Source organism: Ovis canadensis, chromosome 6 (genome assembly GCF_042477335.2).
Source record: "Ovis canadensis isolate MfBH-ARS-UI-01 breed Bighorn chromosome 6, ARS-UI_OviCan_v2, whole genome shotgun sequence".
Classification (NCBI taxonomy): Eukaryota; Metazoa; Chordata; class Mammalia; order Artiodactyla; family Bovidae; genus Ovis; species Ovis canadensis.
This window is the reverse complement of record NC_091250.1, coordinates 132,754,204-132,777,362: the sequence shown is the minus strand read 5'-3', so window position 1 is coordinate 132,777,362 and position 23,159 is coordinate 132,754,204. Positions and strand designations below refer to the sequence as shown.

At 61.0% G+C, this 23,159-nt stretch overlaps 1 protein-coding gene and 1 long non-coding RNA gene across 3 annotated transcripts in view; both read right to left on the bottom strand.

The window, feature by feature from the left end:
* Nucleotides 1–23,145, bottom strand: part of ZFYVE28 (zinc finger FYVE-type containing 28) — a 95,860-nt gene extending 72,715 nt beyond the window's left edge. Inside the window, exon 1 of one of the 2 annotated variants that reach the window (XM_069593292.1) lies at nucleotides 22,714–23,145. In XM_069593292.1, the coding sequence (XP_069449393.1) occupies nucleotides 22,714–22,752 (39 nt within the window). In that variant the 5' untranslated portion in view covers nucleotides 22,753–23,145. The remainder of the gene's footprint in view (nucleotides 1–22,713) is intronic. The other variant, XM_069593291.1, reaches the window with a different exon arrangement.
* LOC138442950 (uncharacterized) lies at nucleotides 5,361–6,836 on the bottom strand. Its single transcript, XR_011257942.1, has 2 exons — nucleotides 6,008–6,836; nucleotides 5,361–5,634 (listed from the first exon to the last, which is right to left on the bottom strand). It is a non-coding gene; the product is annotated as an uncharacterized lncRNA (long non-coding RNA).
* Nucleotides 23,146–23,159: the final 14 nt, after the last annotated feature.

Sequence of the window (23,159 nt, the reverse complement as noted above, 5' to 3'; positions counted from 1 at the left end):
GCGCCATTCCCGGAAACTCTCTCCAAAGCCTGAGCATAAATTTAAGACATCCAGACACATAAAAACTGGCAATTACGACCACACTAAATGCGGATCCTATCAGGAAAGGCAAATTAAAAGTTTTCAGAATGCTCATTTCCCAGTTAGCTTCTCAAGGTCAACTCCTAATGACAATGACCCCAAGCACAGTCGCCCCACAGAAGTCAATCTTAGAAGCAGAAAAGGAGCCCAGGGCGGCCAACCAGCGGAGCAGCCCCCCGTGTGCCTGGAACCTCCTTCCCAAACCCCATGCAGTCCCGCGGGGGTGACAGCCCAGAGCCTCCTGGCCAGGGGTCTCCCCAGGGCAGGCCCTCCGCACCCTGGCAGATAAGAGGTTACTGAAAGTGAAAGTCGCTCAGTCGTGTCCAACTCTTTACGACCCAGTGGACCGGACTATACTTTCCATGGAATTCTCCAGGCCAGAATACTGGAGTGGGTAGCCAGATCTTCCCAACCCAGGGATGGAACCCAGGTCTTCCACACTGCAGGCAAATTCTTTATCCGCTGAGTCACCAGGGAAGCCCAAGAATACTGGAGTTGGTATCCCATCCCTTCTCCAGGGGATCTTCCTGACCCAGGAATCGAACGAGGGTCTCCTGCATTGCAGGCAGATTCTTTACCAGCTGAGCTATCAGGGAACAATGACTGAGAGGTATAAAATAGGCAGAACTCTCAAAAAAGTACATTAATTTTACATTTTTCTTCCTGATCAGGTGGACCACGTGTGATTTGGGAAAGAGGCTATTCAAGGCCAGGGTTTACAGGCAAGCCTTCACAGAGGAGAGTAACCTGCGGGCTGCTAGGAGGACCACCGAGCATCGTGATGACCTTCCGTCTTACAAAGTCCCCTAAACGCAACCGAGCTCTACTGCACCCAGGGTAGCCTTTCCTCCCGTCTCTCAGTCCCTAACGGGACTCAAAGCGAACACCGTCAAAGGGGCCCTGCCTCCTCACTCCACCGTCAACCTCAAAACCCAGTCGTCCCCACCCGGCGCTGAGCCGCGAAGCGGAGAGGACTTTGGCCCAAGCGTACGGAGAACCACCTGGCGGACAGCTCAGCCGGAGGGATTCCAGAAGTGCAGCAAACAGTCACTCCCAAGTCCCCGGGGAAGAAAAAGCATTATCCCTTTGCAGATGCAGGCAAAACAGACAGGCTTTTCCCCCATCTCCCTCTAAAACAACCACAGTCCACTTCTTCTCGCCACCGAAGGTGTCCTCCCAACCCCAGGAGTCGATGGGTTCTCGAGGCAGAGCCCCGGAGGCTGAGGGCAGGCGCCTGGACCTCCCATCTCACGGCCAGAACACGCCCCACAGACCGCCGACCGAAACCCGCTCTGCGACACGCCCGGGCTGCAGTTCTCCAGGAGGCGGGCCCCGGGCCACACGGCGCCTGGGAACGGGCTGCTTCTCCACTCTGCACAGAAGTTAAGTGACCCAGTAGTCACTGTGAGTCGCGCAGGAAGCACCCGACAGGCAGGGAGCACCACGGCCCCACAGGGCTACCCGCGCCCCAGGTGCCGGCTCACACGGCCCCATTAGCGCAGCCTGTCGTTGCCATCTGTCGCCCTGGAGTGCGTTTTCGGTCGTTCCTAACTCTATAGAAAGGACGTCACGCGTCTGCGGTATTTGGGGACTGGCTGTTGGCTTGTCACATCCTGGCTTCTGGACACCCCGCTCTCTCTGACCCGAGGCCCGTCCCTCCATCTCAGAGGCCGGCGGCACGAGTCTCTCGCCTCCTTCCGTGGGCACAGTTCTTGCGGCCCTCGGTCGGCTTCCACCAGGAGGACCCGCAGTCACCCTGGGCCCATGGGTGCCACAGGGGCTCCTTACCACTGTAAGGCTGACCAATCGCGGCTCAGCTCTACCTGCAGCCTTCCCTGCACCTGGGCACGTGACCTGAGATACAGGCTTGGGGCCCAGGATGCAGACGCCCATAGGGGCCAAGACTCTGCCTGCCACGGGCAGCGTTTCTGGGTCACCCCCATTCATGCCCTGCAGCCAGGCCGCAGATCTGGGGACCACCCTGCCCAGCCCCTCCGCGGAGGACGCCTTCGTGGCAGCCGAATGGGAGGGGTGGCTCTTGCTGAGGACGGGCCTTCTGGCCCCAGGACCCTTGGGTGCTGAGCATGTCCTCAGCAGGTGGTGGGGCTGCAACGGAGCTCCAGCTTGTGCCCCCGAGGGGCGAGTGTGTCCAGCTCACAGTCCTCACATGGAGGGGCCTGGGGAACGGACGTTGGCACACGGGGTCTGCAGTCCTGGGAACAGTCACGGGCTGGGTGTACACACTTTGATTACAGGGTCCAGGTCAGAGGTGTGGCGCTCTGACATCAGCATGGTTGCAGTGGAAGAGCCAGAGATCTCTCCAAGGCCAAGGTCAAGGCCAGCCTCCTGACCTCTCTGACCTTTTCAATCAAAACCCAACCTCATCCAAGGGAGAAGGGCCTCTCTTCTCTCCTGGAAGTGGAACAGAACCACAGCGGGTATGGTGGAGACCCCTGGCATGAAGCCCCTTTTCTCCAAGGGCTGGAAAGACCCGTTTCCAAGGAATCATCCATATTCTCTGACCAGCCTGGAATGTCTGAGGTCACGCGCACCCCAGAAAGAGCTGCTCCCACTCGCCACTTCCTCTGGTCCAGATTTTAACAGTCTAATAAAGGAGGAATCCAGACAGTGCACCTAACGCTTCATGAGAACTGCTTAATTATATGGCTTATTTTCCAAGAACAGGTGACAAGACGAAAAAACCAAAAGGAAGCCTTTTCCCAGCTCGACTGAGGCGCTCAGGCTGAGCGGCGGGACTGGCCAGGGGCATCCATGCTGAGGCCCAGGGCTCAGCCTCGGTGGCCCCTCGCGCTGGGCTGGACACCTCGTCGTGGACTTGGGGGCGGGAAGCAAGGCCTTCCTGTGAGTCACCTCCACCTGAGCTGTTCTGGAGCCAAGGGCACTGTGAGCACCAGGCCAGACCAGGCGAAGGTGCTGCCGTGGGAGGGAACATACCCATCGCATCGTGCCAGAGGACCGGCAGGGTAGGGGCCCTGGAGGGGAGCCAGGGTTGCTGTGAGCGAGGTTGGGGGGGAGCGTGCTGTGCACTGCTCCAGGCTGGGCCACGCCCCCATCTGCCGCCCACTGGAGGCCAGCAGGACACGCCCCCTCCATGTTGTAACCACAAGAACCCATCTCCAGACACCACCAACCATCCCCCAAGAGTCAAGATCACCCCACTGAGAGCCATGGGTCAGACAGAAAAGAGGGCCTCCAGGGAGGTAGACCTGGGAGGGGGGATCGAGAAGGGAGGAGCCGTCCTGGCAGAGGGGAGAAGCTGCCTGAGCCCAGAGGGGCTGCGGGGGCTGCGGGTTCAGAGGCCTCAGGGGCGCCTGACCCCCACCCCCCGGGAACGCAGGCTTTACTCTGAGATGGGTGGCAGGGGTTCCGGGCAGAGCGGCATCAGAACTGTGTTTAAGATGATTCCGGGGCGTCCCTGGTGGTCCAGTGGTTAAGAACCTGCCTTGCAATGCAAGGCACACAGGCTTGATCCCTGGTCCAGGAAGACCACACACGTCACAAGGCAACTGAGCCGAGTGACGGCTCTGGAGCCCTGGAGCCCAAGCCTGCAACAGGAGAAGCCAGTGATGAGGGGCCCACTCGGAGGGCCACACGCAGCAGCGAGGACCCTGCACGGCCACAACAAGGGATTTTTAAAAAGGCGATTCCGGGGGCCTCTCTGGCGGTCCAGTGGTGAAGGCCTCACGCTCCTAGTGCAGGGGCCCCAGTTCAATCTCTGGTCAGGGACCTGGACCCCACACGCCACAACCACGAATTCCCAAGTCACAACTAAGGCCTGGTGCAGCCAAACAAATAATATAAAAAAAAGATTCTGGCTGCTGTGTTAAGACCAGCTTGGGGTGGGTGGGGGCCACGGGCAGGAGGAGGCTGCAGCCCCTTAGGGGCTCCTGCGAGGAACAGGGGAGGCGTCAGAAGGGGTTGTCCCCCAGAAACACTTTGATTACTTATTCAATTGCAGCAACATGCACACAAGATCTTCATCTAACCATTTCTGAGTGCACGTCAAGGGCATGAAGTGCGCTCACCTTGCTGGGCAGCCGTCACCACCATCCCTTCCAGGCAGTTCATCTTGTGAAACTGGAGCTCCGTCCCGTCACACAGCGACCCCTATCCCCCGCCCTCCCCACCCTGGCAACCACCCTTCTCCTCCACCTCGAGGAGTCTGGCCGCTCTAACCGCCTCTCGTAAGAGGAATCGTATAGGGCGTGGCTTTGTGTCAGGCTCGCTTCGCTCAGTGTGACAGATGTTCACCCACGCTGTGGCAGGTGCTGGGATTCGCTTCCTGGCCAAGGCTGAGTCGTGTGTGTACCTACCACACCTGCCGTCCATCCGCCCATCAATGGCCGCTTGGAATAGCTGCAGTGACAGGCTGGCTGCAGGGCACGCCCGCCGCCTCCTGGGTGCTCACTGAGCTCGCCAGGACAGGCACCGCCGTCTGTCACCTCTGACGATGACCTAGAAGACTGGGGGAGATCGGGACAGGACAGGGGGCGACTATCCAGTCCAAAGGGTGGGGTGAGATCCAGGACACAAGGGGGGTGGGAGCCAGTGTGAAAGGGGGTGGGAGCCAGTGTGTAAGGGGGTGGGATCCAGTGTATAATGGGGGGTTGGACCCAGGGTATAACAGGGGGTGGGATCCAGTGTATAATGGGGGGTTGGATCCAGGGTATAAGCTGGGGCGGTCAGATCCAGTGTGTAAGGAGGGTGGGATCCAGTGTGTAAGGGGGTGGGAGCCAGTGTATAATGGGGGGTTGGACCCAGGGTATAACAGGGGGTGGGGTCCAGTGTAGAAGGCGGTGGGAGCCAGTGTGTAACGGGGTTGGGCCCAGGGTATAAGCTGGGGCCATCAGATCTAGTGTGTAAGGGGGTGGGGTCCAGGCGGTGGGAGAGGTGGGCTGCCTACAGTGCTCCGGGCCCCCACCTCCCTGTGCCCAGGCCTCTCCTTGTATCTGAAGGCGGACTCTGTCGCCCTCCTTGGACCCGGGGTGGCCCCTGACCCGCTGGGGCCGAGGGAACACAGCCAGCACTGCTGCATGAGTGCCCAGAGGCCTCCTGCACGGGGTCGTCTCTTGGACCCCCGGCCCCACACAGGGGCTGAACGAGGGAGACCCAAGGAGAGAGGCTGTCCCAGCACAGGGCCGAGGAGTGTGTTCCAGACGAGCTGCCTCCCTTCTGGGGGCGCCGGAGTGGGGTGAGATCGCTCAGCCACTGTACCATCAGCCCCCCGCAGCCACAAGAGAAGACCACAGAGCCGGCAGTTGGAGGGCAGACGTTTATTTCCCGCCGTCTGGAGGTCAGGTGTCCAGGGTCGAGGCACCACCGGGGCGAGTTCCCGCGGCCTGGCTCTCGGCGTGTGTGCCCCGCGGGGACAGCTCCTCTGGCAGGCTGGACGGCACCCTCCTCGGGACGGCATCTGTCGTTAATGGCCTCCGAGAGGCCCACCTCCAAACGCAGCCGTGCTCGGGGCCAGGGCTCCTCGAGAGCTTGGGGGACCCTCCTCAGTCCGCGGCACCCCCGACCACAGTCCTGTCACTGAAAAGGTTTTCTAGGAGCTCCTTTTGCTCCTCTTTGCAAGACCCCACACACCCCGCGGCAGGCTCCAAGGCCCTGGAAGCTGTGCTTATTTAGATGGCCCTCTTTTATAGAAAGTTGGAACCGCTCTATAATGACAGCAAGCAGACCAGCATTAGTCTGCAGGGGGTGAAGGCGGGGGTGCGACTGAGTTGGGGGGTGCAGGACGGCGGGGGTCCCCTGGGGGGATAGTCACACCGTCTGCATCGTGGAGACCCTTTCACAGGAGTCACACCCACTTAAAACACGTGCGTTTACTGTCCACCAATCACACCTTCAAGAAGCCGCTTAAAAGTCGCTATTTGTATTCGCTGTTTCGGTCTCAGGAACTTACAGACTCACATGCACAGACGGTCGGGTGCACCTTCACCCGCTCCTGCCCTGGCAGGGACCCCGGCTGAACCGCAGAGCCCACAGCAACCGGGATGTTGACAGAGGCTGGCTGCCCGTCCCAGCTGCCCTCCGTCCGCCCGCGCACTGCAAGTGTGACGAGGGCTGTGCACACCCATCCCGCATGTGGGTCCAGCCCACAGCCAAGACGCGCAACCGCTCCATCGTCCCACCAGTGTTTCAAGAAATACGAACTGTGGCAAAATGCGCATAACAAAGAATTTACCGCCTAACCCTTTTTAGGAGTACAGGTTATTGGCACGAAGTACACTGTGTGTGCCAAGTCAGTTCAGTCGTGTCCGACTCTTTGCGACCCCGTGGACCGTGGCCCGCCAGGCTCCTGTGTCCACGGATTCCCAGGCAAGAACACGGGAGTGGGCTGCCATGCCCTCCTCCCGGGGATTCTCCCACCCCAAGGATGGAACCCGCGTCTCCTGTGACCCCTGTGTTGGAGGTGGAGTCTTTACTACTGAGCCACCGGGGAAGCCTGCCTCAATAAAGCCCCTTAAAAGTTGTCTGTTTGTTTGTTTAAAGAAACTTTTTCAAAGCCTGGACTTAGGGAGCAGGCGCTGACTCTCCTCGCAGGGCCCTGAGTCACAGCCTCTTTGCAGCCCCACGGGACGGAGGGGACCCCTGCTGGCTCACATCCGTTCTCGGGCGCTCAGTGCCCCCTTTGCTGAGGTCATCCCCAAGACCCCCTGCTGGTCAGCATGCGGTCCAGAGAGGCAACCTTCCAGGGTCAGGGTGTCTGGAAGGAAGACTCCAGGAAGTCACACCTGTGGGGTCACGTGCAGAGACCCGCAGAGTCCCACACGCTGACCCACTGCTCCACGAAGGCCCTCAGCCTCCAGCCTCTGCAGGGTGGCTTCAGGAAGCCCATCGCCCGGGCTGGACGGCCTTGTCCTGCAGGCCCTGCAGGCCCGGGAGCCAGGAGACCGGCTTCAGAGAGCCTCTTTGCGATTTCCGACCTCCTGGGAGACGAAGCCGTCGGGGGGGCAAGCCGTCAGGGTTCCCGCAGGAGCACAGGGAGGGGCCCCTGCTGCAGGTCGCTCAACTCTCCCACCCTCTGACGCAGACAAAACCCCTGACCATTCACTCCAGGCAGCCGGCTTTATCCCCCGTGGGAAAGAACTGCACAAGGGGCCTCGTGGCCCTGGTCACCGCCAAAGTCCCAGGCCAAGGCCAGGACCAGTACCGACCCAAGGAATGTTTGCTGAGTCAATCAACGATCACCTCAACTACCATCCTGGGACGGTTCAGAGGGCTCCCTGCTCCCTGTCTCCCTCACTCATGCGCAGGCGTTCTCGGGGCACGGGAGAAGGAAGCGGGCCAGGCCGGTGCCTGCAAAGACGCAGCGCTGGGAACCTTCTCCCCAGAAGAGAGCCCCAGGGAGGTGCTCCCGGGCGGTTGCCAGGCAGGCCCTGCAGTGCACGGGGCTCTGCCTCATCACTTAGCATCTGCTTAACCGAGGGGGCTAGACCCTTCGGGTTCCTGGCCACTCCACAAGAGCTTGCTGGCTTCTCCAGGGGGGCACACAGCCCTGAACCACCCCCTCTGCCCCCACCGCCACGGTTCAGAGACCTTAAGAGCCTTCAAAGGCCTCAGAGAACCACTGGTAGGATGACCTGATTGCACGCCCTTTATCCATGTGAAGGGCTGTGGGGTTAATTCATTCATCCACGAGAAGGACCTCGCTGCTGCTGCTGCTGCTGCTGCTAAGTCACTTCAGTCGTGTCCAACTCTGTGCGACCCCATAGATGGCAGCCCACCAGGCTCCCCCATCCCTGGGATTCTCCAGGCAGGAGTACTGGAGTGGGTTGCCATTTCCTTCTCCAATGCATGAAAGTGAAAAGCGAAAGTGAAGTCGTTCAGTCGTGTCCGACCCTCAGCGACCCCACGGACTGCAGCCCACCAGGCTCCTCCATCCATGGGATTTTCCAGGCAGGAGTACTGGACTGGGGTGCCATTGCCTTCTCCAGAAGGGCCTGGGGATTAAGTGTGTTTAGGTGTTGTTGGTCAACTGCAGAGCATTTAGAAGCGCAGACTGACACAAAATGATCTCCGTTCACCAGGTGATAAAATACTCACACGCCACTCATCTCTTCGCACTTACTCAAACATGGGGGCTTGAGCAGCTGTGACCCCACGGCAACGTTTGGGTGTCCCAAACTGCCCTGGAGGAGCGTCCCGGAGGTTACCAGTCACCCTGGGCTTGGAGGGAGCAAGCCCAGGGCAGCCCGTCAGAGCTGTTTGTTTTGATGGACCGATGCCCAGTGTTGTCCCCAAAGAGCCTGGGGGCTGCCGCGACATGCCAGCGCAGAGGCAGGGGTGGGACGGTCCCCTCGGAGAGGCAGGCCAGGCACAGCCAGGTGTGTCCCACCTGGGGGAGCAGGTGTACAGGTACACATCCCCCTCCCCACGGTGAATCCTAGCTCTGAACTGAGAGGGACTTTTCACAAGGGGTTTAGGGGGGAACCTTGAGGGGGCAGACGACAGGAGGTGAAGGCATTAGCCGACCCCCCCGGGGAGCCGCCGCCATGGGCCCGGCTGCAGGGGCCACGTACGTGCTGGCCGATGTGGCTGGGTGGGCGGCCCCTGGCAGAGCCAAGGACTCCGCTGATGCCCAGAGAATGGTCCCTGAAGAAGCCTGTTCAGCCCCAAACCACCACCCCTCAGATTCTGCTCGGGTGCTCCTGGTTATGGAGGGTGGGGGTGGACAGGGCTTGGGGCAGGAGCCTGGGGACCCCGGAGTCCCCAGGCTGGAGGCTACGGGGATGCCTGGGACAGAAGAGGAGCTGAACCCAGAGCCCTGGGGAAGCTAGCGTGAGCAGGAATTCCCGACGCACGGCGGGGCGCACCAGCCCGGAGCTCGGCCACCTCTCCCGGCCGGTTCTGCACAATCTCGCCGTCGGGGTCCTGTGACCCGCTCGGGCCACCAAACCCAGGTGCGCAGATGGAGGTGGGTGCGCTCAGCGCCAAGGCTCTGAGGAGACTCTTCCCTCTCTCCCCCCGAGTCTGGGGCACTCCTGGTGATCTCTAGCGTGTGGAAGAATCACCCCATCCCTGCCTCTGTCTTCATTCACATGCCCCCCACCCCCGAGTGCCCCGTGAGCCCAAATGTCCCCTTCTCACAGGGACTCCAGTCCTGTTGACGCAGGCCTCACCCTGAGGACATTTTCACCAGATCGTCTGCAAAGACCCTGCCTCCAAATAAGATCCTGGTCACGGGTGCAGGGGTCAGGGCCTGAACTGTCTCCAGGGGGACACCGTCCAACCTGCAGGGGCTGGCCATGCAGATCCCACAATGCCCAGGGGGGCCGGCGCCCCCCAGACGTGGAGGATTGTAAGCCTGCTCTTAGGACCCACGCGGGTCTGGGCTTAAGGCCCGGCCCTCCACGCTGAGGCCTCCAGCCGCGGCCCCTGCTCCTGCCCAGGCATCCTCCGCGGCCTTCAGGAGCCCCTGCCTGCCCTGCCCACTCCGCACTGCCCTGCCTGGCGTGCCCGCAGCCCTGTCCCGTCCCTCTGAGGACAGGGAACTGCGCCTGGCTCTCACCGTGCCCCGCATACCCGCTCTGTGCGGCACTTGACCTGGTGCAGCACTCTCTTCTGAGGGCGCTGAGTGCTGCCCCCGCCCTCCCGGCGCCCCTCACTGCCCCCGACCCCCAGCACCCACTGCCCTCTGCCCCACAGGCGCCCGCAGGAAGGTCCCAGCTTCTCCTGAGAGGGAGCCCGCTCTGGCCGGACCCAGATGTGGGGCAAGGACTCCGCCCCCAGTTCAGGTCAGTTCTGTTCAGTCGCTCAGTCGTGTTCGACTCTGCAACCCCATGGACCGCAGCACGCCAGGCCTCCCTGTCCATCACCAACTCCTGGAGTTTACTCAAACTCACGTCCGTTGAGTCAGTAATGCCATCCAACCATCTCATCCTCTGTCATCCCCTTCTCCTCCCGCCTTCAATCTTTCCCAGCATCTGGGTCTTTTCCAACGAGTCAGTTCTTCGCATCAGGTGGCCAAAGGATTGGAGTTTCAGCTTCAGCATCAGTCCTTCCAGTGAATATTCAGGACTGATCTCCTATAGGATGGACTGGCTGGATCTCCTTGCAGTCTCTGCCCCTCACCAGAGCCCAAACTATCCTGTGTCCAGAACCAGCAGAGGCAACAGCAGCTCAGGGGCAGCCCCACTCTTAACTCAGCTGCAACCAGCTCCCGGGACCCCCACCGAGCACATGACCACCCCACCCAGGGACCCCATGTAACTGTGCCCGGCGTGGGGTGTGCAGCCGGCGCGTGAGAAAGGCCTAGGCACATCAAGGAGCATCGGCACACTCTGTGCGCGTCCGAGGAGGATTCCCGCCACGTGGGCTTGGCTCATGGCAGGCCTCAGGCCGTGTTGGGGGACAGGCCACAGCCCCTCGGAGGACTGCCAGGCCCGCAATCTCAAGGAGTCTGCCCTGGGTGATGGGCACAGGGAGGTGGGGGACGCCGTGGGGACAGCCCACTCTCCAGGCCTGCCACAGTCCGTCCCGTCTGGATGCCTCGGGGCTCACCCAGGCCCTGCCCCCACCTCCACCCCCCACCCTCCACCGGTCAAGATCCACACGGGGAAGGGAACCCAGGAGCTCCTCACAGAGGCAGATTCAGAGGTGCTGCCTGACCCGCAACTCCGCTCCTGGGACCTGCCCAGGAGAGCGAAAACTCCTGTCCACACGGAAACACGCCGGCGGAAGTTCATGGCAGCCTTCCGAGGGGCAAACGCTGGAGACGGCCTGAAGTCCACGGAGGGATGTACGGACCGACAGCGGCGGGCCACCCGCACAATGGAGCGTGACCTGTCCTTGCAAAGGGAATTCTCACAAGGGCTACAACACAGATGAAACGCACGTGAAGCAAGTCAGACGCGAAAGGCCCCAGGTGGTGGGTCTCCTCTTATACAAATGTCCAGAGCAGGCAAATCCATGAGACAGACAGCAGCCTGGAGGCTGCCGGGGGCTGGGGCAGGAGAGGGCCTCCATCAGGGATTCCGGGGAACATTCTGGAGACCAGGGGCTGGGGCAGGAGAGGGCCTCCATCAGGGATTCCGGGGAACATTCTAGAGACCAGGGGAGCTGGAGTCTGCACTGAACTGGACACTGTGTGAATGTCACCACATTCTTTTAGAAAAACAAGACATATTAACAAAAACCAAGAAACAACAGCAGGCCTCATCGACAAGCCAGATTTAAGCACATCGCTGGGAAAGCCCTGAGGGGAGCCCGTGGGCCCTCCAGCTTTGGGTCGGGGTCTCTGGGGCACGAGCCCCGTGTCCTGGCCCCTTCTAGGCCATCCTGCACAGGGAAGGTGGGGGACGTGTCTCAAGCAACACTTGCCTTGCTTTCTTGGGGCTGTCTTCAGGGGGAGGCAGGGTGAGACCCAACAGTCCCTGGCTCTAGAATGATCTGGAGCACTCTGGCGTGGACCAACCAGACCCCCCCAGAGCCCCTTAGAGAGGCCACATGCCAACCATGGCCAGCAGCCCATGGCGGGACACGTGGCCAGAGGGGGCGGGTGGGCCAGGCCCCGTGCCTGGTTTGGGCAGAGGGCAGTGGGCAGGAGGGTGGCCCCAGGACCCGCAGGGTAATAAGGAGGGGCAGCCAGGCAATGCCGCCATGAGACCACAGGGTGCAGAGCCGTGTGGTCCCAGCACTGTTCCTTGGGGGGCCTCTGGTTCCCTCGAAGCATTTTCCAAACACCCGGCAACAGGCTGCCAGGGCGGCAGAGGTGGGGTGGGGTGCCAGGAAGGCCTCGGCCACGTGGCTGCCCCCCACCGTCCCTTCCAGGTGTCCCCGACTGGGAACAGCTGGTCGGCATCCTCACGGTCCCAGGGAGCCCCAACCTGCTCGCCTGGACAGGCACAGGTGCCCTGTCAGGGGAGGCGATGCCCCAGGCACCAGCCTGGCTGATGCGGGGAAACAGGCCACCGTGAGCGCCTGTGTGGCACCTCATGTCCCCTGACCAGCGACGCAAGCAGTGGGCATCCTGGCAGGGTCCTCTCTGCTGGTCCCCCCAGCCAGGTCCCTGGGAGCCCAGCCCAAGAGGCCTGGGAGGCAGGCGGCTCCAGGGGCTTCCGAGGGCCTCCTCTTCAGCCAGAGCACCAAGCCTGGCAACAACAACCCACAGCGAGCGCGTCTGTCACCCCCCGGGCGAGGAGGCCTGAGGGGGCCCCAGGGGCCTGAGCCCACGTCCTGGGCCCGTCTCCACTCCCCATCCACAAAGCAGAGCCGCCACCAGGGTGGGGAGTGCGGGACAGACTCCTGAAGGCCCCCAGACTCCTGACGGTGGGGTGGGAGGTCCTGGGCTAAGCCATCCCCCACGTTCACGGGTCCCGACCGGGGCAGCAGCCCCAGGACCACGTGTGACCGCTTCTGTGACGTTCACAGCTGCCTGTGATGACCTCAGACACAGGGAGAGAAGGACCCTGAGCTGCCCCCGGGCTCACGCAGCCGGTCTGTCCACCCAGCAAGCGTGGCCCTTCTTCCAGAGGAAGAGGTGATGGATGGAGGTGAGGACGGGCCTGCCTCGTCCCGCGCCCGGACGCACCTCCAGGAGCGAGGGGCCTACCCTCAGCACCCAGGGTGGCTTCCACCGAGGAGGCCCCTTCCGGGCACCTGTCACCTGTCCAGGGTGGCAGACGAGCCGTCCAGAAGGGCCAGCCCGCCGAGGCCCAGTGTCCTCTGTGCCCAGTCCCACCCTGCCTCATCCCTTCCCCAAGGCCTCCCAACACCCCGCCTGCAGGCAAAGCTCCGGGAGCCAACTTCTAGGGCCCCCTTCCCCACCTCTGCACGGGCCGCTTAGCCCTGGGCCTGCTCTCAGCCGGGGTTGAAGCCCCCCCACCCCAGGACCCTCCTTCAGGCAGGCCTGAGGCACCTGCTCCTCCACAGAGCTCAGACTCCGAGGAATTTGCCGCGGCTGCTGCAGCTTCACTGCTTGGTTTTTATGTCCCTTCTCCCCCCTTCTCCTGCTGCGGCTGGATGGGCCCCATCGTCTGTGTTCTTTCTTCCCTCTCCAGGTCTGGAGCTCCCCGGTCTGTGACTAACACGGAGGGCTTATCGAGCTCACTCACACACTCAGCTCGTAGCCCAGAGGTGGCCGGAACAGCAGCCTCGACCTGCACTGTGTGTCCGGCCGGCCGGCAGGCGTCAGTCCGGGTCATCCATCCTCACGGGTTCTCAGGGCCGCTCCCAGGAGCCGGGCCCCCCGCCTGCCCCCACGCTGGCGCATCTGACTGCTTCTCGCCTCCCACTCCCTCCTGCTGACTTTGATCTTGCTTTTGGAGAACACGTCTCTGCAGCAAGGATGGGGGGCGGACACATTTTGTCTGCGTCCCTTTGACTCTGCTCCGCGGATGGCAGCCCCACTCTGCGGGGACTCCGCCTGCACCCCCAGCTCCCTCGGCCCAGCGAGGTCCCTGCCCGTGAACCCCACCCCCGCGTCTGGGCCTGGGGCCCAGCCCCACCCACTGTCCTCGCGAGGAGTCCCCCACGTGCCGTGCATTCAGCACCGTGAGTCAGCTCCTCACTCAGGCGGCACTCAGGACCGCCCGTGCTGCTCAGGACGCGTGCAGCACACAGCCTGAACGCCGCCAACACGGGCAGACAAGAGCCTCCCTTTCTCCGGCCTCTCGTCCCGGAAGCCCCATCAGGTGCACCTGGAACCCCTCACCCTGCCCTCTGCGTCCCCAAACCTCTCAGGGTGCTGCCCACTTCCCGGGCCACCTGCTGGGTGACCTCCTCAACCACCCGCCAGCTCACCAACCCCCTCCAACCTTTAACCCACTCCTTCGGGTGGGCCTCGGCTTTGCTTTTTAACCCAAAGACTGCCTTTTCTCATTCTGGGAGCTTCCTCTGGCTCTGGTTTAAAGAGGCTCAGGGAAGTTCCCTGGTGGTCTACTGGTTAAGTCTCTGTGTTTCCACTGCAAGCGGGCAAAGGTTCAATTCCTGGCTGGGGAACTAGGATCACATAGCAAAAAAAAAATTAAAATGTTTTAAATTAAAAAGTCTCGGTTGCCTTGTGCTTTCCCACACGTCCTGGACTGTTCTCGCGACGGTCCTGTGAGCCCAGGCGTTCCGTTTTCTTTTTTTAATCTATTTTTAATTGGAGGATAATAGCTTTACAGTGCTGTGTTGCTTTCTGCCATACGACGCGCCTCGGCTTCATGTACACACGTGTCCCCTCCCTCCAGAACCTCCGTCCCACACTCCAGGTCATCAGAGCACCGAGCTGAGCTCCCTTTATCGCACAGCAGCTTCCCATGAGCTCCCTGTCCTACATGTGGTAATGGGTATGTTTCAACGCGCCTCTCTAACTGTTCCCACCCTCTCCTTCCCCGGCGTGTGCACAAGTCTGTTCTGTGTGTCTGCCTCTCCGTTGCTGCCCCGCAAACAGGTTCATCAGTACCATCTTTCTGGATTCCACATACATGCGTTGATACACAATATTTGTCTTTCTCCTTCTGACTTACTTCACTCTGCATAATCGGCTCTAGGTTCATCTCGTCAGTTCTCACTGGAACTGACTCAAATGCGTCCCTTTTTATGGCTGAGTAATATTCCACACCTTTGCTACTTCTGATCCTTGCTCAGGGGGAACCACTTTCTCAGGAGTTTCGTGACTTCTTACAGCAAATTCCGCCTCAGCAGGGCAGCAGGAGGCCCTTCTGGGACAGCTTGCTTTATTCCACCGGGTACCCAGGTGACTCTGAGCACCAATGACCCTAGCATCTGACCCAGCCCTGGCCCCACAGGCTCCTTGCCCCTCCCCGCTGATCCCTGGTCCACTCACCCCTCCTCGGAGAACCCCCCGGGGCACATGACCACCACCCCCGACACCACCAGGAGGGAGAGCTGGACGGGCACTGGCCAGTGGGGACCCGGAAGCCGTGGGGGCCCAGGACACCAAGCCCCCCTGAGAAATGTGGACCCGAGCATCTTTCTGTTCAGCTGCAAAACACCTTTTCCCTTGATTATCTCAATACAATTCGTAAAAAGAAAAAAAAATCTCCAAAAATCCCTTTCCTTCGACTTAAGTGAAATTCATACAACTACAAGGAATCACGCAAACTGTGGGATCCAGAGGCATCTGTGCGCCCATGCTCCAGTTTTAAACCTTTCCCACCACCTCCCAGAGAAACCCCATACCTTCAGGCTCATTCCTCACGCCCCGCCCCCCACCCCAGCAGCCACCGATCCACCTCCTGTCTCAGTGGGCTTGCCTCTCCCGGACATTTCACATACAGGGAATCACTCGCTATCCGCCCTCTCGGGCCTGGCTTCTTTACACTCGGCATCAGGGTTTCAAGGCTCAGGCACGTGGCTCTGGGTGCTTCATTCCTTTTCGTGGCTGAATCGCACTCCACTGTGGGCACGAACCCCAGCGTATTCACCTGCTCACTGCTGGTGGGCATCTGGGCAGCTTCCACCTTCCGGCTGCTCACGCCACTCTGAACACACTGTGCAATTCTTAAACGTATCGACATTGAGGAGCAGATTCTGCTCTTGGACTTTTTAAAATTAACTACAATATCCCTAGAAGCAACTGAAAACATACTCAAAAATTGAAAATGCAACGGAAAAAAAAAATGACTGTTCTAAATACATCACCCCCACAGTGGGTATGCTAATCCATTTCCCCCAGGAACCCAGCCACTGTGCCCCCATGGTTGGGGCTGGTTTGTCAAGGGGAAAGCGTTGGCTGGAACAAACCCCGCCGCAGCAGAGACTTACAGAGCCCCCAGGCAGAGCTCAATCAAACCAGTCCATCCTACAGGAAATCAACCCTGAATGTTCATTGGAAGGACTGATGGTGAAGCTGAAGCTCCAGTACTTCGGTCACCTGATTCAAAGAGCCAACTCACTGGAAAAGACTCTGATGCTGGGAAAAACTGAAGGCAGGAGGAGACAGGAACTATAGAAGATGAGATGTTTGGATGGTGTCACCAACTCAGCGGACGAATCTGAGCAAGCTCCGGGAGATGGTGAAGGACAGGGAAGCCTGGCGTGCTGCAGTCCATGGGGTTGCAAGGAGTCGGACACGACACGACCTAGCGATTGAACAACACGCGGAGCTCAAGAAACCCCCTTCAGCCACGAAGGGAGCCCCCCGTGAAGTGTCCACAACATCCCCGTCCCCACCCAGCACAAGACAATGAGAAATGGAAGAGCTTCAAAATCCTTACTGTAAGAAGGAAAAAAATATTCCATTCATCTTAACCAACTACTCTACATAAATTACCATAACATGAAATGCTCTATTCTACTTTTGCTTAATCTATTCAGATTGGAGAAAAAAATCCATTCATTTTTGTTTTCCTCCTTCAAACACTTGAATTGCCCATCAATACCCAAGTTTCTTTGCAATCCAAGTGTAAAAAGTACAAAAGTAATTGTTTCACCAAATGGGATTCATGCAAAAACCAATGACAGTTACAACTCACTCCTGCAGGAAAGGCACCGCTCAGGATGGGGTGCATATGGGCTCCAGGCCTGGGGTCAGACAGACCTAAATTCAATCCTAGCCCCTGTGATGGCTCCAGCAAGTTAACCTCACGTGTAAGAAAGGCTGCATTAGGATAATCTAATTGTTAACCAGCGCCCCCAAAGCCTCGGAGCCTTCAGCAACAGAGACCTACCCCAAGGCATCGTTCACGCCCAGCCCCCGGGCCGGACTCCTTCCCTTTCCCACTCCTCTGGGGTCCTCTACTGGGTCCTGAGCCTCCAGCCAAGGGAACGGGGACTCGGGCCACTTCCACGGGGTGATATCTCAGGAGGTCTGGGGTCAGGCCTGATACAGTGGACCCCACAGAGGCCCACACTGGCTGAAATTAAGCCCCTGGACTCTCACCTGGGAGGGGTACCCAAACAGCAGGCAGCGTCTCTCCCACCAGGGAGGGTGAAGGTAACCAGACCCCGGGACGCCAGAGAGCAAGTCAGGGTCTCCTCCCCAAAGCTGAGCACCCAAAGGAAGAGGGGCACCTGCCGAGAAGCTTCATTCTCAGAGTGACCCGGCAGCAGTACCCAGCAGCCATGCGGGCCTCTGGGACCCGACAAAGTCCCCCACACAGAGCTCTGTCTCAACCCCGCACCTCCGACCCCGCCCGCGAGCTCCACCTACAATGGCAGAGGTCGCTTCCTGAGCCATCACCGTGAGCCTCAGGCAGAGATGGCCCCCTCAGACTCCACCTATCTGGTCTCTTCCCCCCACTGCAGGCAGGGCTGGGGGGGCAGGGCAGTGAGGCGCCTACCACCCCATCTGTGGCTTCAACACTGTGGAGACGCATAAGCCAAGGCGGGCAGCAAAGACTGAGGGCGGTAAACACCGGAGGGATCCCGACACCCACAACACTGCAGATGTTTCTTTGAATTGGAATCAGCTCACCTGTGCCCACCTCTGTGGCCACATGGCAACCCTGCAGGGCCGAGGCTGCTCGAGCTTATCAGCCCCGACAAGACACTGCTTTCAAAACCGGCAGATGACCGCCCAGTCACGCACGGGCACCTGCACGTGGCCAGGACTAGCCTGCCTGGTGCCCTGGGGATTCCAGGCAGTCTGAGCGAGAGGCCCTGCTGACGTCACCCGCCTTCCAGCAGGGGGCAAACGGAATCACTCGACGCACTTCCCATTCACGGGGGACAGTACACCAAGGCCCAGGCCCCCCCACCCCACCCCCTGCCCACACCCCACCACCGCCCGCTGGACGCCGAGGCCAGACAGCAATTAGCCGAAGCCTCAGGCTCCCTGCCTGTGACTCGCCCATTTAACAGAAACCGTATCATATGCTTCCCGTAAACAGGCCGCTGCACTGATGGTAAAGCGCAGAGCCCTGAGCGATGACCTCAGAGCTGGCACAGAGCGGGCACAGAAATTGACGCAGCTCAGCCTCTCCCCCCCCGCCCCCCGCCAATGCCGGCAGCACAAGGCTGGGCGTGTGCGGCCCCCACGTGCCCCCCTCACCCCTAGCCACAGACGAAGGGCAACGGAGCCTGGGGAGTAGACGAGAGCTTCCTACTGAGTCCCCCACCAGACCCGACGCGGGTGCCACAAGCCTCCTTGGCAAGCAGACTCCCGGGCCCTCCTGTGTGCCCGGGCTGGCCTGCATCAGAAGGATGGTTCTTGGGGGGCGCGGCCGTAGCCGGGGTGGGGGCGGGGCCTGGTGCCTTCTGAACTCAGGGACAAGAGACAGGTGCGCCCGGCCAGCGCTCTGACTCAGCACCGCCGGGCATCCTTCCGGGACTCGGGAGCCCCGTTCCCGGCCCAGCCCCCACTGCCCAGGGCAGACCGCCTGGCCTTCCAGCAGCTCCCTCTGCCCCCACCTCCCGGGAGACAGACTTGCCGCTCCGACGACGGCTGCAGCCGCAGCTGGATGCTCAGGATTTATCAGCTAGAAAAGAACCAGCTAGCAGTCAGCACTGCTAGAAGTCAGCATTGATGTCCGGAGCCCTGGAGCTGTGTCCGTGCCCATCTGTGGCCTTGCTGCGCTCCGAGTGGGGCACACAGAGGTGCTGCTGGGGCGCCCGGCGGCAGCCACGGCCACGCTCCAGTCCAGAGTCCGGGGCGGCAGGACTCAGGCCACAGGAAGACCACCACCTCACTCGCCTCCACTGTGACCCCTCGCGCCACGCTTCTGAACCTGAGGCTTTGCTGCCAGAGGGGGTGCCCTCACTCTCGGCCACCACGGGGGTGAGCCCCCAGGGACAAGTTGGCTGCTCATGTCTGTGGACAATGGGGGCCATGCAGATGCAAGCCCAGGGCTGTCCTAGCCCTGGGGCCGGCTGGTTTGATACCTGCAGGACCCCCTCCACCTGGGGGTCAAGGGGCAGAGTGACGGCCCCCACCGGGCAGCGCCATGCCCAAGGCCCACAGCCAGAGGGCCCAGACTCTGGAAACAGGGAGGGGCCCCGGGCGGGGCCACGGACGCCCAGCTGCCCACGGAGACCTGGCTGGGCCAACAGCCACGATGGGAAGCCTCACACACAACGCCCCGTGCCCTGCCCGCCAGCCCCGCAGCAGGCAGACCGCAACTCCGCAAAGGGCTTCCTTCACAAACCGCACACACCCGGCAGGCTTCTCAGCTTCTCTTGGAAAAGGCCAGTTCATCCCTGAACCGAACCCAGAATGTTGACAGGAAGTTTCCAGATAAACTCACTCAGGAAAGCTCTGTATTTACAAGGACTGCTTCTCCACAAAGAAGGGGGGATACGGAAAGTTAATGACGCCACCCCCTAGACGTGGTTTGGGGGTGCAGACAAGAGAGCTCCTCGTGGGGCACACAGCCGAGCGTGGGAATCCCCGTCCACCTGGCAACACCACCCACCCGCTCATCTGTTCTTCCCCAAGGGTGGGAAACGGTGCCTCCTGAGCACCGCTCCCTGACGGCCAAGGAGACCAGGAGTCTTCCGGCCCGGCACCCACGCCGGGGCCTCCCCCCAGCCCAGTCACCGGGGACAGGGAGAAAGTTCTAGCCCAGCAGGAAACACAAGTGTGCAGATTGCTGATGAAAATGAAGACCCGGTATTCCATGACAGTTCACGCTCTTAGAGTTAACTCTTTCTTGGAAAGTTTCTCCCTAAGCAAAAGCAAAGACCTTAGAAATCCTAAACACCTTCCATGGAGAAAAACCACAGTAGTGCTTAAAAGACCACCTTAAAGAAAATAAAGAAGGAAGAATGAGAGCCTGCAAATAACTACCGTATACATCAGGTTGGTCTGGCTTGTCATTCAACTTAGGTAGCTATTCATGATTCAGACATCAAAAATTGTAAGCATCATATAAGAATATTTTAAAGCATCTCCAAATGCCTTTCGGAACAAGAACAACGAGTATTTTTGGTTTCAGAATGTTTTCCATTGCACTGTGATGAACAAGAAGCTCAGTGTTCAGTTTTAAACCAAAGCAGGGATTAAATCAAGAATTCAGTTTGAATTGCATATCTATCCAAATATAATGGTGGAAAAAACCCTCATATCTATCCAAATAAAATGGTGGAAAAAACCCTCACGGCAGGCAGCAACCTCTCTCAGACACACCTCCCCACACCTAGCATTTAACACTTCAACCCTTCCAGGCCCAGAAACCTCCCAGAACCGACTGCTGCTTGTGCCAGAGGGAGGAAAGCACGAACTTCAGTTCACAGTCTAAGGCCAAAATTGCTTTGGTTTGAAAAATGAAAAGCTACTGGGGTGACCTAACCTCCTCCAACCCTTCAAATAATCAAGATATTTAACCCCAAGGACAGAAGCCCAACAAGGGACTGCCACGCTCAGGCTGATCGGCCTCAGGGCAAACACAAAGATCTCAGATGGAGGTATGTCTTGAGTCCAAGGGTCAGACAACAGACTGAGACACCACTTTCAGGGGAGGAGCGGGACCAGAAGAAACACCCCCCCTCCACTTCTCCTCGGGCGCAGGCTGACTCACAAACTCTCCACCTGACCCTGCCCAGCCCCAGGGCTGGCTTTGGAAGGGCAGAGCTGCCTGCAGAGAGGGAAAACTCGGGACTCAACTCTCAATTCTGGGGCACAATCTCAAGGGCAGAATCATTTCCCACTTCTAAAGACTTTTCCCTAAACTGAAGCAGGGAGGGCCACTGGAATTATTCAGCTGCCGATGAAACAGAGTGTGCACGTTGCTTTCGCATCCCTTCCAACAATATGCTACAGTGAGGCAACCCTGGAAAGCCCGGGAGGTAGGGAAGGCCAGGGAAGCGTGGCGTGCTGCAGCCCATGGGCAACAGCAACAGCAGCAACCCTGGAAACAAGGCCTCTTCCACCGCCCCGCCTGGGAACAGGATCCTTGACAAAGTGTTTTCAGAGACAGCAGAATGTTACTACCATACCTTGTCCCGTCTCACCCGTGCCCACTGAAAAACGGTTCTGGGGCCCACCCCCAAAGTGACCTTCTGAAAGTCTATTTGGTTTTTCCTTAACTGGGGACAGAAGTCACACAAACAGAAAGCCACTCCTTGTACAGAAATCGTGTTCAGAGGCGGCTCCCCTCCCCTGGCCACCTACACAGCACCAACCCGGAGGATCAAAGCCGCTGCTGGGGGTGGGGGTGGGGGGACTGCAGTAAGAAGAGGGCTGGGCGGGAGGCAGCCAAGGGCAGAGAGGCCCCAAACGGCGGGGCAGCGCCAGGAGGCACCAGGGTGCCCCCAGCAAGCGGCCAACACAGCTGCGAACCTACAGGGAGGTGGGAAGATGAGCAGGAGCAGGGCTGCAGCCGCCTCGGGCAAGAGAGAACCTGAATTCCCGCCGGGTGAGGCCAAGGCCAAGCAAGGGGTGGCCCCAGGCACTCTCAACCCAACGGCGACCCCGCGGGCGATGACGCATGAGTCCCTGTGGCCTCTGAACTCGCTGTCGGACCTCGGGTGCCCATCCTCCAACAGAGGGCGGCTGACCCCAAAAGAGCGCCAGGAGACCACAGATCTCAGCACCGCCCCCTCCCCCGACCCTGAGATACGACCTCCGGCGGGGGAGGGGGGGCAGAAAACCCAGATCCAGAGAAGTGGTCAGCCTTGGGGTGAGGATGTCCCTGTGGTCGCTCAGCCCCACTGTGGATGTCCGAGGCGCCTAGAGATGACCACTGGCACCACCCCGACCAAGAACCAGCCGCCCCCCCGCCCCCGCGAGCCAAGACCCCAGCGCCCCGGCCCTACCGCGGCACCGGTCCCCCAGCGTTAGGCCCCGGGAAGTCTAGGGTGCGCTCAGGATTCCGCACGGCTCGGGCGCACCGCCGCACTCCGACGAGCTCCGGCCGCAGCGAACTCGAGCCCTGGGCGAGCTGCGAGGGACGCAGCGCCCGCAGTGCGACTGGCGCAGCCGCCGAGGGCGGCGCGGGGCACGCTGCCCAGACCCCGACCCACGACCAGGGAGGGGCGCCGCGCCGGGAAGAGCTCGTCGCCATCCCCTCCGAGCCTGCGGCCCCGGGCGCACTCACCCTCCGCCAGCGGGCAGGAGCATCCCCTGGGTTCAGGGCACGCGGGTGGGCACGGGACAAGGATACGCACGCCAAGTGGGTCAGGCGCGGATCGGTCCTGGTTCGGGAAGTGGGATGGGGACCCGCTCCGGACACAAGCAAGGAGGGGTCCTTCCGGGCCCCGGGAAAGACACAGATATGAGGGCCCGCTCTAGAACCTGGAGGAAACGCAGAGAGGGTCCGTTTCTGATTGCGGGGAGGCAGGGGCGGAGGGGGAAGCGGGCGGGAGGTACATTCCGGGTCCAGGATAACTGGGAGGGGGCGCAGAAGAGGAACGCAGGAGTCATCGCCGCTGCAGCGAGGGGGGCTGGAGAGGTCTTTCCGGAACCCAGAAGTAGGAGGGGGGGGTCTGTTCGGGCTGCGTGCCGGCCACCACGAGGTGCGAGCTGGGCACACGCAGGACCCGACTGGGAAGCACGAGGGGCCGGTACTGGCAGCCGGCAGGCGCGGCAGCGAGTGCACCCGGGTTCGAGGGTAAGAGCAGGAAGGGTTTGCACCAGGCGGGGCTGGGGGGGGGGGACCCGCTCAAGTCGGGGGGAGGGGAGGGCGACCGTGTTTGCAAGTCGCCGAGTAGCGGGAGAGGTGTCGGCGGCACCGCGGAGAAGCCGGTCCCGACTGGGAAGAGGGTCTGCCCGGCAGCGCTCACCTTGGGTTTGTACAGCCACTTTCGGAACCTGTTCATCATCGCCGCGCCGACCCGGCCCGGCCCGGCCCGGCTCGACCTCAGCGGCCCTTACCTCCGCAGCGCTGCGCCTGGCCCCGGGTGCGGCGCGGGGCGGACGCGGGGCCGGGCCGGGCCGGAGTCCCGCGCGGACCCTGGGGCGCCGGGCGGGCGGGCGGCAGGTGCGCGGGGCAGGTGCGCAGCCAGAAGATGCTCGGAGAGCGGCGCGCGGCGCGGACCCGCGGACAGACGCGCAGACGGACCGGGGACTGGGGCGCCGGTGCCTCCCCGCTCACTGACACCTCGCGCCTCCACCGGCCACCGCCGCTCGCGCCACACATGCGCCGACGCGCTGCGAGCCCCCGGCCCCGCTGAGAGCCGCGGAGGCTGCCCAATCCGCGCGCCGCGCCGCGCCCCGCCCGAGGCGCGCT